This window comes from Hirundo rustica, chromosome 6 (genome assembly GCF_015227805.2).
Source record: "Hirundo rustica isolate bHirRus1 chromosome 6, bHirRus1.pri.v3, whole genome shotgun sequence".
NCBI lineage: Eukaryota > Metazoa > Chordata > Aves > Passeriformes > Hirundinidae > Hirundo > Hirundo rustica.
In genome coordinates, this window is record NC_053455.1 from 11,052,341 (window position 1) to 11,069,076 (window position 16,736).

Here is a 16,736-nt window from a genome sequence, read left to right on the forward strand (position 1 = left end):
TATTACTGCACAGGATTCTGTACTTTCAATATTGTTATTGAGCTTAATGGTGTTTTTCCGAACTGGCTACTTTCCACTGCCACCTGTATTTTTTCATTATGTGGAACAGGAAAAGCCGTTTTCCTGTTTCCTCTATTCCCAAACAAATTCTCTATTTCAAATTAACAGGTGCTGTCATGTATCTGCACACATGTACACACTACAGAACTCTAAGGCAGCACACACCTCGGGGAAGCAAGTATTCTAAATTGCGTAAAAATTCTAAAATTAGCCAAAAGTGGTTATTTAAGAGAATGGGTAACATTTCAGATTAGAAATGTTGAAAGAAAGCATTTTTTGCTGCTATGGCAACTTCCCATCTAGAAGTGATGACTCCAGAGTAATTCTAGTCCTGAATCAGTGGACCATTTATCTAACAGATTTCCTCCTCCTTCCTACCATTAAGCATGATCACACCCCTGCTTTTCAGTCATGCTCCAGTCAGCCAGCACACACCAGAAAGCTACCATAATGATTTCTAAACCATTATTTCAGTGCCATGCAGCTGTACCCAATGACCTCTGCAACTGGCATGATGGTGCTACCATGAAAGAGCTGGTCTCCAGGACATTGGATAGAAGGACACCTGGAAAGTGAGTTAAGTCAACTTAAGCCACAAAGCTCAGCAGTTTTAACCATATCTCTTAACAAAAGGCAAACAAATTCAGACTAACAATTGTGTATTCATCTGCTAAAGATTTCAAGGTAACACACTTTCTATGAAAGTACGGTGCTTTTGAGTTCAGATGGAAGAGCCAAGCTCAGCTTTCTCCTCCCAGTAACAAACCAAACTACCACAGACAGCACAACTCCCAAGAGTAAGTGATGGACATTCTGCTACACCAATGAATGTATTTGACACCAGAACAATCAAGCTACACACACCATTTTATAAATTTTCTTCCTGTGACCAGAATAAGCAATGCCTATTCTTGCCCTTGTTCTGGCAAACGGTTCCCTCCTACCCAAATGTTTATATGGACAGACACATTCAATTTCAAAAGTGCTGATAAACATCTAAAAACATGCATAAACTGCTCTGAAAAATGTCACTTTGAGAATGTTTCTTCAAATCACAATTAAAAGACAACCCTCAGGTTTTCTGATCAATTTATTTCTGAAAAGATAGAATTTTACATACTTCAATGAACATTAAGATAATCAGCTAAAGTGTGAGTTCAGCTTTTAAATTCTGATTTTAACAACTGAAAATATACAGCTTATGTTCCTCAGTGCCCATGACTAAGCTTAAAATTAATTCAAGAGAGTGAAAGGTCTTTCTTGCCAGTCACAACAGTCCAAGGTAGATAGCCCTTGCATCCCTTCATCCCTTGAATCCTGCATCAAGCAGGATGTGGTACATTCCTTTTCTTAACATCACTCATTTGAGCAAAGTTGCTTCTTTCACTCTTCTCACATTACACAAGCAGGTAAAGATAAGAACACAACGCTGAGTTTGCAACCAGGGGAAGAAAGATATGAGTAGAGCAAGCACATCTACAGTTACAACCAAATTTTCTTTTTAAATTAAACCGATCATCATCAAGCATCCCACAATGCAACTTTTACTTTTGGACAACTAAGACATAAGAGTGAGCATGGTGGGACCAGGAAGGAGGATCCACCCTGCATGCCATGGACATCAAGAAGTCTTTCAGAAGAATCTATGCTTCCCCTTCTGACAGTCTCCCAAAAATGCTATTCAAGCTACCTTGACAAACAAGGGCAACCAGAAGAACTCTGTCTGACCTTACATTTCAAAGCACACTCCCTAGTAACTGAATTAGACCAAAGGACACAAAGCCTTCTGATCCACAAAATCAAAAGCCAAGCCTAGAGTGGGGTCAACTCCATAACAATGCAGCAAGCTTGCATACTGCTTTCTAAAATAAACTGGTAAGAGCAGGGCGAGAATTTGAAAATGACAGGAAAATCACCTTGATGCATCTGTCATTAAAAGATTTAGAAAACTGGATGGCTTACTAGTGACAAAAATCAGATCCCCTAAGCACAAGGCAATGGAGATCCTCTGCCTAAAGAAACGTGGTGCTGGCAGCACCTTGCATAGTGTTTCTTTACACAGATCAGTCTAAGACTAATATGCAAATTTCTGCCTTCTAAAAGGTATCACCAGTAAATTCAAGTTTGTATCATTGGTCACACCATTCCACAACGGCAGCAGCAAAACCTTGAGAAAAAACTCTGGACTATGAAATCTGGATAGGTGAACCCTGGACCAATTCACACATGATTAAGGTTCCCTGTGAAATACAACTACACAGAGCAAAAAGCACAGAACACTTTAAAAGAATCATCAGTCTGAATCTGAAACAGAGGGAGAATGCTTATTTTAATGCAGACTTAATCCCTTCCCTCTCCTCCTTTTGGTATATTAAATAGCCTCCATGGACTTATTTTTCATTTAGATAAACAGAGGTCTGATCTACAGCACCCAGAAGAGCTTGTTTCTTGCCAAGGCAGCCTCAGAATGCTATGAAAGCATTTTGGATTACATCTAAAACGTACTTACAATGAAATTGAAATACAGGTTACTGAAACTAAACACAGATCATCACAAAACATGAAAGGAACATTAACAACTTGATTTTCAAAACTGTATGAGGGCCCAGTATGTAACCAAAATAATTTGGCTAACAGGTTGAGACTTAATACATAATCAATGTAATTAGGCTGAGAAGCTGAATTTAATTTAATCTCTTGAGATGAGAACTGAAATCAAAGATCAAGGAGTCAAAATGGGTGGAGAGCAGTTAAAGAGCCTTCTGCGTAGCTTTTTCTCCCTCTGCAGTACCTTCAAAGTAGTGTGAAAAATCTCTGAACACTCCAGGAATCTTGAACACTAGCACCAAGCTCCCTCCTTTGCTGATCTTCATTTACCGGTTTGGTGGTGGGAATAAGGACAGATCCTATCTGGCACATGACCCAGCTGCCATCAACCTGGTAAATATATCCGCACCATACCTACAGGAAGTGGGCTGGTGATGTGACATCAGCAGCTGGGACCAAGGCAAGTTGTTCAAGACAACACTAGCAGGAGAGCAGTATTTGTCAGCTGATTTCAATTCTGTGTTGTTAATAGCAGCAATTCAACATGACTTCCAAGAGGGTAACACCAGAACAAACTCTTTTTACTAATGGTATTAAAGGTAAGGGCTGACAGAGCTTTCAGACAGCGTGCAGTAATTCTAGTACATGCAAGTACTGGCAGAGTTTATTATGGGGCAAGCAGATATGATTTTTAACATCAATATTTTCAATCTACAGAGAATTGGTACAAACTATACAGAGCTTGATATGGAACACACTGGATACATAAAAGGAAAGACTGATCCATAAACAACACAGTTAAAACCAGCAGGGAAACAACATGTTTGCAGGGTACCATTTTGGACAGCAGATGTTTCTGAAGTTCTTTGTTGAAGATTCTTGCTACTATGCCATTATTGTTCACTAGTTTTACCACCACAAGCCAGTTTGGGCAGACAACTTAGGGAGGAGTCTCTGGAGAGGCAGCTCACAGTGCTGAAGGCTCTGGGTGGATTCACACAGACAGCAATTTAGATGTCTATTGTTTTTCCTCAACAAAATCATTTACCAGAATGATACCTGGATTGGCTGCTAGAATGATCTTTGCAGCTGCCTTTTCTAGCAAATACGCTTATTATTGTTAAACACTCTCAGTAGCTGAGATTACTGCTGGAGATTCCCATCCAGTGTATCTCAGCATAACTTACTATGTTTTTATTACAGCAGGAGCTGCATCCTAAACCTTTGAGAATGCATGCTGTTATAATAATAAGCAAAAAGATTAACTTTTCAACAGGACAGTAATGACAAGTTTGTATATTTTAGAACTCACAGACTTATGTTGTAGTACTCGTTTAACAACCACGATTTTGCACTTACAGCAGTGCTCGTGCTGGCTATTCTCAGTGTCTAACTATGGAGTTCCATCAGTGTTTTGCCAGAGACAGCAAGGAGTCTGCTGGATTGCATCAGTGACTGGGATGTTTCCTACAAGCAGTGAAGGCCATCTGGGCCTCTTCAATGGGAAGGGGTGCCCACAACAAACTTTACAGTCACAAACCACTTTAGAAGACTGATCCACAACTTGCTGAAGCTCTTCTGCCTTTCTTGCTGCTGTTTCTTTTTCACAACACAAAGCATTGCTTGTATTTCCTGTTAGCTGCTTACACACAGGACTCAAATTTTATCTTCTAAAGAATTGTATCATCACAGCTTTGTGTAATAGACTGGACTTGCAACATACCAAGCCAGCCCCCCATGTTTCAGCTTAGTGTGCTGCATCCTTGACATTAATACATTATAATTTTACATTCACAATTAAATATCAGTAGCATAAGGCTTGTTTTCCTTTTGTTTCTTGTAAACTAATTTTGCTATAACTAGCTTAGCCCAGAGGCTGATATTTCATTCCTTCAGTCAGAGCTCAGATCTTCAGCCCAAGGTTGCAGAGTACTGGCAAAGATGAGAGGGTGCCCAGGCTCAGACTTCAAGTGGCTTCACACTGTTTTGCGTTTGCTGAAACACCATCAGCGAGCACCTGGTACTTCACAAAAGCAGCAAAGCAACACTTGTTTCCTACTATATCTTCTACCACAAAACTTCAAAGCGAGAAACGTCCTTAGGGAAAAAAATTGTTACCTGCAACCACCAGTTAGTTGATTAAATAAGATGTAAATCAGATAATGTCCTAAGTATTATATTAAAACATTTATATAAGCACAGGGATGAAGAATCTGGATAAAGGATGGCCTGGATTGAATTACTTTAGTTCTTGATTTTCATTTATAATTTCTCTCTGATGAACCTGAAGCATCCTTTTACTTTAAAGAAACTCCAAAACAACAAAAACTACCTTTGTTCTTTTTAGAGAGATATATATGTACATACACATATGCACACATAGATATGTAAGGTTCCCACATTTGAAGGAAATCACATACTAACTCATTCACTTTAGGCATCAACTCCCATACTCTACTGTAAATTTTAGTTATACACAGCTACTGATGAGCTAAGGCAACTGCACATGTGGCTCTACCACTGAGGTCTGTATTTTTGTGCTCCCTGATCTATTCATAGAAGCTTCTCACTTCACACACTCATACTGAAATATTTTTCTACTTTGCCTCCTGCCCACCAATTTGGTATTTGTATTAATGCTATTTGAGAGTTATAGTCCATGACAAGTAACATGGTCTAGTGGAAGGTGTCCCTCCCCAGGGCAGGTGGGTCGGAACTAGATCATCTTATGGGTCGCTTCTAATCAGACCATTGTACAATTCTGTGAATAATAACCTTAACTGCTTCTACAGAACTGTTACATGAATCATTTCATCTTTGGCTCTCATCATGCTTTTATTCTACATGTTGCTGGAGAAGCTTACGTGTCAGTATTCCAGACTGCTAAATTGAGAAGTGATGAGGAAGTATATAAAAGTCACTGTAAGTGTGTAGCAAATTATAATATTTGGCAGTCATGTTTTAAGAAGCATATTCAGGAATAGGCCAGGATTTTTTTTCCTAGCTTTTGGTTGGTTGGTTTCTGTAAATGGCCCTCTAAGCCTGTTGTAGGGAAGGACACACAAAAAACCCCAAAGCCTAGCATCCCACTTCTAGGATTACTAATTTATTCTGACTTCAAATGAAATTGAGGGGGGGAAAATGCACACAGGGTACGTTTTTAGTGAAAAAGGGGGTAGATTAAACAGCTACCTGTTTTTTCTCACTGTTTGTATTCTCTAAGAAATAACTACACTAATTCTGTATTACACATGTTAATGCACATCTTAGCATCCTCTTAAGTCTTATGAAAAAAATTAAGAGAAGCAATTTGAAACAAAGGATGAAAAGGATGTTTTCAATTCACAAAATGCTGGTATCCATTTCTTAAAGTCACTTTGCTCCTTTTGATAAGAACAGCCTTTACTTTCATTGCTGTGCTGCTTCCATTCAGGAAGGAGTCAGAGAGCTTAAAAACAGCATTAGGAAGCAGAGGATAGCAAGTACTAAACCACACACAGTTCTCACACCTCGTATGTTACACAAGTAGTTGTCAGCCTTGTGTAAGAAGTAGAAGGATGTAAGATCCTGTTTTCAGAAGCATCTCATTTTAGGTAATAAAATACTTGTATACAGCAGTGTTTGGTACAGTTTAATAACACCATTCATTTTAAAAGCATAATGTTAAAGTCACATAACAAACGGCATTCAGGTAACTCCTCCACTACTCAGTATTAAGATGCCTTTCTTTGCTTAGAACACAGAAGAAAATTCCAAGTTCCCAAAACCAAGAAGCCAAGATGTCAATAAAAATTGGAAATAGGAAAATTACGGAAGTCAAAGACAAAAACTTTCATAGATGCTCTAAGAATAACCCATATGGTATCTCTCTACTCAGCAAATAGCCTCTCATTTAGTACTAAGGGTGTGCACTCTCATGTATTTTTTAATGGTTATATCAGTCCATTAAAATAATTTCTCTAGGAAAGAAAATCAGAACTGCAAGACATGATCAAAACTTACTTTTCAAATGAACTATTAAAGAAGTTGACACACCCATTTGAAACCAAACAAACCCACTCCAAAGCCCATAGACTTTATTTTGTATCAGTCATAACAGATTCAAGAGAAAATCCATCCCAACTTCATACACAGCTTCGGTTTAAAATCCTGTTTTGCTAATGTTACGAGTAAAATCCCACACTAACAGCCCCAGAAAGGTACATAATGGGTCCAACACTATTTATAGTCCTTCCATGATTCAAATGTGAGAGGATAAGTTGTTTGAAATTTCAATTTTACTTCATAATACATCTCTTCTTCCAAATGCAAGACCACCAGTTTTAAGATCACCATTATCAACTACTGCACGGGACTGGCTCATGAAAGCACTGGCTACTCTGCCTGTCCAGCTGGGGCACACCACTCTTCACTGAAGAGAAGAGCCAGGGCTCAGCTAGGGTTGTTACATGATGAAGATGCCTGTCAGTGCTAAATGTATCTCTTTGTTAAGAACACCAGCTTTTATAAAGAACAATCTTACACCTCAAAGATGATGAATGCAATGTATCCAAAATGCAGTGCAACTGAGTTACAGAGACTGCCCAGCTGGTGTGAGGCTTGACACACCTGAAGGGTGGGAAGCCATCCAGAGGGGCCTGGACAAACTCGGGAAATGAGCCCATGGGAATCTCACGTGGTTTAACAAGACCAAGTGCTGATGCTGCACCTGGGTCAGAGCAACCCTGGTATCAAGGCTGAGGATGAACAGAGAGCAGCCCTGCTGAGAAAGCTTTGGGGGTGCTGGTGGATGAGAGGCTGGACATGACCCAGAGATGTGCAGTTGCAGCTCAGAAACCACCCGTGTGCGGGGCTGCATCCAAAGCACTGTGGGCAGCAGGGGAGTGAGGGGATTCTGCCCCTCTGCTCTGCTCAGGTGAGACCCCCCAGGAACAATGGATCCAGCTGTGTGGTCCTCAGCACAGGAAGGACACGGAGCTGTTGGAGCAAGTCCAGAGGAGGGCCACAAAGATGATTAGAAGGATGGAGCACCTCTGCTATGAAAAAAGGCCAAGAGGATTGTGTTTGTTCAACGTGGAGAAGAAAAGGCTTTGGGGTGACCTAATCACAGCCTTCCAGTACCTGAAGGGCACCCACAAGAAAGATGCAGAAACTTTTTACAAGGGCACGTAGGGAGAAGGGGCAATGGCTTTAAACTAAGAGTAGGTTTAGATTAAATATCAGAAAGAAATTATTTACTCTGAGAGTGGTAAGGCACTGGAACAGTTTTCTCTAAAAAGTTGTGGATGCTCCACCCCTGGAAGTGTTCAAGGCCGGGGTGGATAGAGCTGTGAGCAACCTGGTCTAGATGGTCTTTAAGGTCCCTTCCAACCCAAACCATTCTGTGATTCTACAACTGAACAACAATAATGGAAAAGACCTAAATGATGGATGCTTTACATAAGTGAATAAATACTTACCTATGACAAGAAGACATTTCCAGAAATTATTTAGCAGTAGTCCTAATACATGTTAACAAGGAAGAGAAAACAATCCCTGAACTTTCTCCCCTCCCCAGACTTTAACCTCCTCTGCTGTGGTGCCTAAATGAACTACCAAAATCATACTTACTTGTGCCAAGACTTTCAACTATAACTTAAAAAAAATCCTGAAGTAGAAAATTCTAGTCTCAAACTGGACACTGTGCAACAGTCCCCATGCACCATCTTCAAAATTAAGTGTGTTTGTTTCTCAGGGTAAATAGCACCACAATGAAGATCACAAACAGTAAACATGAGAAAAAATAAGCAGCACATATAGAGAATATCCACTCAACTTTCTAAATATCTTTTGCTGCTCACAGAAACCTGTTACTACAAATTAATGCTGGATTTATTGCTCCTGTCTATTCCTTGCTTTCCTTTAAATGTTAGGATACTTCCACATATGATCTCAGCTAAAAAAGCCATGCAAAAAGCATCAACACTGCTTCTACTACCCATTCCTTTGGTAATTTCTTACTTTTAATGGAAGTGACAATCCTATGTGCTCATATAATCAGAAATCATTCAAAGTAGTAGTGAGAATACTGACAGTCTTTCCCCACCATGTGTCAGCTAATATAGGAAAGGTGATCATGGAAAAGTGGACAGCCACCTCTGGAGGTTCTTTCAGAGGGATGAAAATCCTTTCTTGTGCTGAAGTCTTCTGAAGATAACCCATTAAACAGAGATTTCTGTAATTTTTTGGCAAATCCATTTACTGAAAAGTACTACCACTATGCTAAGTAGCTTAAAAAATTAACTTTTAAATTAAAAATACCTCAAAAAGCATGGAAGAAAAACTTCTGAAAACAAAGCCTTACAAAATTTCTGCACTGGAAGCCATTACAGTAATAAACTCACTAAAAACTGATGGCTGTGAGACAGTGGCAGGATAGAAGCATGGATTACCACTTAAAAGATTTTAAATTATTTTTTAAATTGGTTTCAGCAGTCATTATAGTCCAACGTCAGCAACACATGCTGTCAATAAATCCATTTCTTGCACAGCAAGAAAAATGGCTAATACAATTTGCATTCTATTACATTTTGATTTGCCTATATTAAAAAGAAGAAAAAACCACAACAAAATACCTTTAAAGTAGAAAGAACCAACAAGGGCAGCGCATGGAAACAAAATAACACACACACATGCTTCTCAAAACCACATTAGTCTTCCGTTTGCTTTTCTGCATGGCAGAAGAATGAGTTGTAATTTCTGTTTTCATTTGCTGATAGTCACCAGGCCAATACTTTCTCAAACAAAAATAGTCTTTGCCTTCTACAGACTACTCAGTGTCTGGTTTGAAAATGAATACAAATTAAAATTTTCATGCCAGTTTAGTGCAGTCCAGCTAGACACAGAAGAAGCTATCACTCCCAGTCACCAGAGTTTTACACCAGATTACTGCCTTGTATGAAAGGCTACCAGCTGCTTCTGACTCTTCTGTCTCCCTGGTGAACCACAGTAGTGAATTAATTGTCCTGGACGGTTCCAGTGACTGGTGAAAAGAGCAAGTTTTAGCACCTACGCTCCCACAGACATAAAAAGTCAGTAAAGAGTCAATAAAGTCAGTAAAATGTCAATAAAGAGTATATAGGGCTAAAATTTTAACTTCCTTCCCCCGTGGTAGTATTTGAAAACCACTGCTAAACTATTGCACTTGAATTATTTTTGGTGTTAGATTAGGCTTTTCTGGAGATACAAAAAGGTCATGTTTTTCATTAGTCATTAACTATTACCAAATCACTTAAAAAAAAAAAATATATATATATATATATATATACTGTCTATAAATTACTACTGCCTCAGCTCAAAAGGAGACCTCCACACCCTGTGACAAAACAGAACTCCTACAACAAAGCTTATCCAGCAGGCAAATAACTTCTTCAAAAGTCAATTAGATCACATGGTATATGCCCAAAGGTACCAAGTGTTGGACTGGCCAATCACCACACCCAGGCAATTTAATTTTCAGTATTAGTTTTTGGTGCAAGCATAGTTTTTGGGAACTGTTAAGCAAAGGCCCCAAGAGTAGAGACACTACTCCCACACAGAGGAAAAACAATACACAACGGATTAAGTCTTTGTTCACAACCTGAAGACATTAATATGCTGGACTAACTGATGAAATAAGATGTTATAGTTAAAGGAACAGATTCAACTACTCTGGCAACTATTTAGTCTAATTTATTAATGCTTACTAACAGGTTACAAAATAAGCTTAGAAAAGAACTTAATCATATTAGCTTTTTTCTTAAGTGTTCAATAAATGAGCAACATGCAACTGGAAACTGGAGTAATGGCACTGAGTACAGAAGGACAAGGTGCCCTCACCTCATACAGACTGTGCATTTCTGGTTCCTCTGTCACAAAAAGGAGAACAGTAGATGGAAACAAGAGAAGGACAATCAAAGTAATGAGTCCTCCTATCTAGGGGACATTAAGCAGGATTTTTTTGAGAAAAACCACCCCAAATATAAAATATATATTAAAAACATAAATGTCAATTATATAATTAATTTAAAACAATTTTTACACAACTTCCAGTTAAACAACTTTCTAAACCACATACTGGCCTAAAGAAAAGTATACCAGGATGGAAGATCACACATATGTATCTACTCTGTTTCTGATTATCTCTCCTCAAGCATCAGCAGCTGACCACGGAGCAATTCAGAAGGGAGCTCCATGTTATTTCACATGTAGCAAGGCTTTTTTAGTATTACATTGAGTAACCATGCACAGCCAATGCAAGAAACATTAGCTTAAGTGATTTTCACCCTCTTTTAGCATGGGCATTCTGGACCTGGTACACCAGGAATCATTTCAATCCCTCTTTAAACTTGCTGTACAGCTTCCATCAACTGAAACCTCATTTCCCTGACTGTAAGACAGGAAAAACACGTGCTCATTTTTGTAAATACTAAGATCTGTTGTACTTTTTTATTTATAGAAATTCAAGGCATCATGAATTTAGTTAAGTGCTATAAAAGTGTCTATAAATAAAGTATTTGTGGGATGCTGCTGCTTGTGTAGTCCCTGTTCTTCGAATAGCAGGCGGTTTCTAGTCTTTACAATCTGCCATTTGCATTAAATTCATTTGCATTAAATGCATATGCATTAAATGCATTTTGAGAAACAAGAAGCTGAAATGAACCATCATATTTCCAAACCTACTCATCAACTAGAAGAGGATTCCTTTAAAAGCCCTATTAAAACATATGAAGAATGACACGTGACAACCTTTTCTGAAGAGAAAGGAAACCTAGAAATGTGTTAACAGTGTGCTCCTGAATATATCTGTATTTACCAATCTTTGCTATGTTAATAGATAGCCTTCTTTCTGCTCATATAAACACCAGCTAGCATACAGCAGGATTATAGCCAGCCACGTTAGAATGCAAAGTCTACATTACTATTTGTGTGCAATAACTCTATTAATTAAGATAATGAGTCAGGCACTGAGGTGTTCAAAACTGTACAGAAACTAAATAATGCCCACTGGGAATGAGAACCACACTATATGTGCCAGTCACATTCCCAGTTCCTTTCCCATTGTGCCCCTGCTCACACATGATCAAGTACTATACACAAGTGAACTGTACTTTTCATTGGGAATTCCACCTGGATGGACAAAAGAAAAGTGTATGAACACTAAAACATATTCTTCAATTGAGATTCATCTCTCTCACATTTCAAACATGTCTATATTTTTATAACCCAAAAATCTAGATCTGCAAAGACAGAAAGAAATTACAAAGAAACCCACGTATACATTTTTGGCTAGCACACAAAGCTCTTCACTTATTATCTTGGGGAATTGATCCTAAAGTACCAAGAGGGAATAAGAAAATAAGTCTTGGTCTCAGCAACTTGTCATTCAGAAGCTTGAGAAAATAAGCAGCCAACAAATGTACTGCAAAGATGCTGATAATGATGAGCCTTACAACTGCACAGGAATTAAAATTATGGCCAAGTGACACTTTTTAATAGCATAGCAATATACTGCAAAGACAGAACACATCACAATGAAATGCATCTACTTACACCATTATAAACATCTACACTGATACATTTCCTACTTCATTCTACAAGCTCCCCTAGTAGCTAAGATCCTTTCTAGTAGCTAGCTTCCCCCCATCAAAACTGAATCACTCTTACCAGAATTTACCAAAACACTTTTACACATAATTTACAAGTTTTAATTATCTTCTTAATTTATGACAGTAGCATGAACCGCTCTGCACAACAGATAAATGAGAACTGCATACAGTAAGTAGTCCAACCCACCTACCCCTAACTGTCATTTCAGAGCACGGAAAACAGTAAAACTGGATGAGTATTTTGTTTTCAAACATTATCTTTCAGTATCAAGACATGTTTAGAGGCTGAAATACATAATTTTCAGTATACCATTTTACATTCAAACTACTACGAAGATTTTAAAGGAAATTTCAGGAAATTCACATAAACAGTGGATTTCCAAAACAAACAAAACTACCAATTCTGAGTTTCCAGATGAATGTGTGCAAGAGAGTGAATAATGATTTAATCGTCCCTTTTCAAGTTGCTGTGCCTTGCTGGTGGGCAAAATAAAGAGAAATGTAGAAGGAAAAATATCAACAGACTAATTTGTCAAATATGGCACACTTTGTCATATACCTTTAAAAAGGAACCACACAACACAACAGCTGGCAGCCTTTGATTTAAAGCCTAAAGGTCTCATGACAATAAACCAGGCTACTGACACTTAACTGACAGGCCAGCATTGACAGTTTGAGAGAAGAGACTTCTGGGAATTACAGGGAATTCAAAAAACAACAAGAAAAGAAGCCCAAAAACTCACAGTAAGTCTACAAAATAAGACAGATGTACATCTCATAACCAAAAAAAGGGAACAGATGAGTATTTAAGACTGTAGCAAGCAAATATTTGTTTACTCTAAATAAAACTGACTTCCTTAAAAGCATCATCCCATATCTTGACAAATACCAACCAGGGCAGTAGTCCCACAATAATTTTCCCTCAAAACTACCTGTCATGTCAAAATTACAATGAAGAAAAACTTAAACCACTTTTTAGAAGTTACCAGAATTAAGTGTGAAAAATATCATGCTTCTTAGTAATATTTACCTCGTGTTCTTGGTTATCTTGTCCATCTTTGCCACTTTTTCCACTCTTGACTGATTTTGCAGGTTCCTTAAAAAAAAAATATTTGCAGCTTCAGTTTTTGTTTAAAAAGGAGATCTAGACAGATTTTCAAGTCAAGGAATCAGGCTTTTTTTAGACACTCGCTAAAAGTAATAAAAATAACAGGATAAAAATTATACTATTTAACTGGAAGATGAACTATCAGTCTCCACAAAGCCACTTTAAACATTTTTTATCTTTGGATAAAAAGAAAGTCTTTGAAAGACTTTGGAGTTTTATTTATGCCTCAAAATTCACCTATAAAGATAAGCTTTTACATAAGTAAGCAGGCAGGGACAAAGAATGCAAGTGATTTGAACAATGTCTAAGAAATTACCTAGTTCTACTACCTTTCTGTCTTTGGTTTTTTGGTTCAGAAATATTTATATTTAGTTTAGCTTTGAAACTAGCATCAGTTATAGTACACATTTTACAGTTTATTCTTTTGTCTGTTCTAGGGGTTAGTAAGTCTAGTGTTAGAGGCAGGCCCACAACTCAATTTTCTGCCTCACAGCATTGTATTTACCTTGAATCCTCCACCCATTTTTTAGATTTGTTACCCTCAGGAAAGTGAGGAAAAGTTTCAATGTTTTTAACATCGAAAGTGCAGAAGGATATTGGGAAAATGTTAAAGCAAACAATCCCCACAAACCACAAGACTCAACCTCCCTACAGCAAATTTTAAAATTACGTTGACAAACTAAAAACCAAACAGGAGCCGTCAAGAGAGCCAGCAGCTGGCTGAGGCAGACAGAACACTTCACTGTTTCTGACTTCCACTCATGGCTAATTGCCTATCACACAAAATAAAGTGAAATCCAGCTAACTTCCTGCCGGATTTACAAGTTTTCTGCGATCGTTACTTCTGCAAGCCCCTTTCGTAGCCGCCAGCAAATCACTCCCTGGAGCCTGAGGCAAAGCGAGGCCAAAGCTAGGTTCATTCGATTGTCAGGAGAAGGAGCCGAAAGACTCCGAGGGGCGATCAGCGCCACTCGAATACTTAAGGAGATCCCCCAAGCGCAACTCCCACTACAGCCAGAGCTACGCAGCAACGAAACTTCCCAGGACGGGGCCCGGGCAAGTATCGGTGGGGACAGACCCCCCCATCTTGCCGTGGAAATAATCCCTTCCCCCTCCACAACGCCCCCGGGCCAGCCCCGAGCGAGACCCCCCCCCTCCCCGCTCCGCCTCAGCCAGCCCGGGCTGAGGACACGTTTCCCATCCCCTCCCTCCAGCACTCCCCCGCACGCCAAACCCACGGCCGCCTTCCACCGACTCCCTCCCTCCGACGGCCGCCGGCGAGACGGTACCAGGACCCCGCCTCGGCACCCCCGGACTAGGCCCCGCCGGGAGCCGCCCCCTCCCCGGCACACGGGGGGAGGCGGAGGCCGGCACAGAGCAGTGAGGGAGGGAGCTCCCCCTCACCGGGGCTGCCCCTCGCGCGGCTCTCCCAGCGCCGGGGAACGGGCGCCGCTCGCCGCTGCCGCCCCCCACCCCAGGCCCCTCCTCCCCGCCGGGCCTGCACCCCACGGCCTCCCCGCGGGGCTCGACCTCTCCCGATCGCCACGACTCACTTTCTCCTTCTTGTTTTTATTCGGCATGGCCGCGGAGGCGCAGCCCCCGCTGGCCCCGCTTCGCTCCGCGCCGCGCCCGCCCCGCGCTGCCGCTCCCCCGCTCCGCGGCGGCCTCGGCGCCCCCCCTTCCTCCCCCGCCCGCGGGGAGCGGGCCCTGCCCGCCCATTGGCTGCGCGCGTCACGTGGGCCGCAGTTCGCCGCGCATCGCCGAGTGGGCGGGGCTGGCGCTGTCCCCGCCCCCGGCGGCTCCGGCGCTCTCCTCTCCTCTCCTGACGGCCCCGGCGCTTTCCCCTCCTCTCCTGACGGCTCCGGGGCTCGGCGGGCGCCTCCTCCGCTCCGGCCGGGCTCCGGCCGCGCTTCGGGGTGTTCCCGCGGGGCAGCGGGGCGGGTTGAGGTGTCCTCAGAGCCCCGAGCCTCTGGCAGGCTCTTTCTCAGCCCGTGGGAAGCGAGGGGTCCCTGCGCCCGCTCCCCTCAGCCGCTCTTGGGCGAGGGGCACAGGCACCGCCGTCATCGCGGAGCGGAAACGTTGAGGGGGACAAAAAACCAAAAACGAATAACAACAAAAAAGAGATAAAACAATATAGGGCATACCTGAAGTTCGCTGGCCCTCTCGAACAAACCCAGTGTGTCCATCATCATTTTGAGGACTTCGACATGAGCTTGCAGTATGTGGATGAGGAAGGTGAGCTTTGAGAAGTTGCACCCTGGTTTTGAAACGATTATCTTGATTGCTTTTAATAGCCTGAGTCCAGTTGTGCATGTTTTCATGACGCCCACCTCTACCAGAGATAATTTTTTTCCAAACAAATCGCTTTTTAATCTCCCAAAACCAGAATGCAAAACTTAGGACAGTCTTAGACAAAAGAAGAAATGTGCAAATACTTCATCTGGAAAATTTACAAACTGCATTTCTCCCATGGTAAGATTAAGCCACAAATTACTGTTAGCTAAGGAAAAAATGCAGCAGACATTAGCATTCATAATAGCATCAAGACATAAAATATTTTAAATTTAGGTTGGACACACTTATTAAATTCTAATTGTATTGTACTGCTAAAGGATAGAAAAATTGCAACTTAATAAATACAGCACAAAAGTGAAATTGATCTCATTCCTTACCCAGCCTGTGAGTATCAAATCCATCATGAGGAAGCAGATATGCTCTCATTTTTGGGATATGCAATTCTAAGAAACACTTGTGTCTGATGGGACAGTATCTAATGTTAGATACTTGTATCAGCTTGTATCCATTATATTTGAACACTGCTTTTGCTGTGGCGAAAAACACAAAGAAACTTTCCCTTTTTCAGGCACTGACAAGAAATTTACTGACTGTGCTGCTTCCTCTTACTTTGGTCCTCTTCCTTTCCTGTTCCTTAAGTGCTAGGAAACAAATTATGCCTGCCTCTTATCCTTTCTCTTATCTTCTCTGGTTTGAGAGTTTTGAAATTAGGTGCAGTTGTCACTATTGTGCTTCTGCCAAGAGCCAGTCATGAATGAGTAGCTGCTACTAATAAATGACATTTCTCACTAACAGAATAACATGGATTTTTGAAATATTAAGAGACAGCAAAGGAAAGAAATCTACCTCCATCTGTAGTCCAGAGTTTGATTAGTGTGTGAAAGGGTTTGTATAGCTAAGGATAAACTCAAGAGTTTTGACTTCTTAGTTAGGTTACAGTTTTGTAGAAGCTTAAACTTAATTCCCAGCTGTTGTGCTCCTCTCTCCCTCCCCTGCACAGATGCTGGTGCTGTGAAGTTTAAACCTGTTTGTAGAATTGATCAGGTTGAAAACTGTCCTCCCAGAGTGATGTATTGGTTTAGTTTTGGTTTGGAGTTTGT

The 16,736-nt window shown here is 40.7% G+C and overlaps 1 protein-coding gene across 5 annotated transcripts in view; it reads right to left on the reverse strand.

Moving 5' to 3' along the window:
- PPP2R5C (protein phosphatase 2 regulatory subunit B'gamma) overlaps nt 1–16,221 on the reverse strand; it is a 77,234-nt gene extending 61,013 nt beyond the window's left edge. The window contains exons 1-3 of one of the 5 annotated variants that reach the window (XM_040066165.2): nt 16,014–16,221; nt 15,486–15,673; nt 13,264–13,329 (exon numbers count right to left, since the gene is read on the reverse strand). In XM_040066165.2, the coding sequence (XP_039922099.2) occupies nt 13,264–13,329; nt 15,486–15,673; nt 16,014–16,062 (303 nt within the window). In that variant the 5' untranslated portion in view covers nt 16,063–16,221. Of the gene's footprint in view, nt 1–13,263; nt 13,330–13,657; nt 13,677–13,846; nt 14,031–14,745; nt 14,797–14,894; nt 14,997–15,485; nt 15,674–16,013 lie in introns of those variants that run through there. The other 4 variants (XM_040066166.1, XM_040066171.1, XM_040066167.2 and 1 more) reach the window with 4 other exon arrangements.
- Nucleotides 16,222–16,736: the final 515 nt, after the last annotated feature.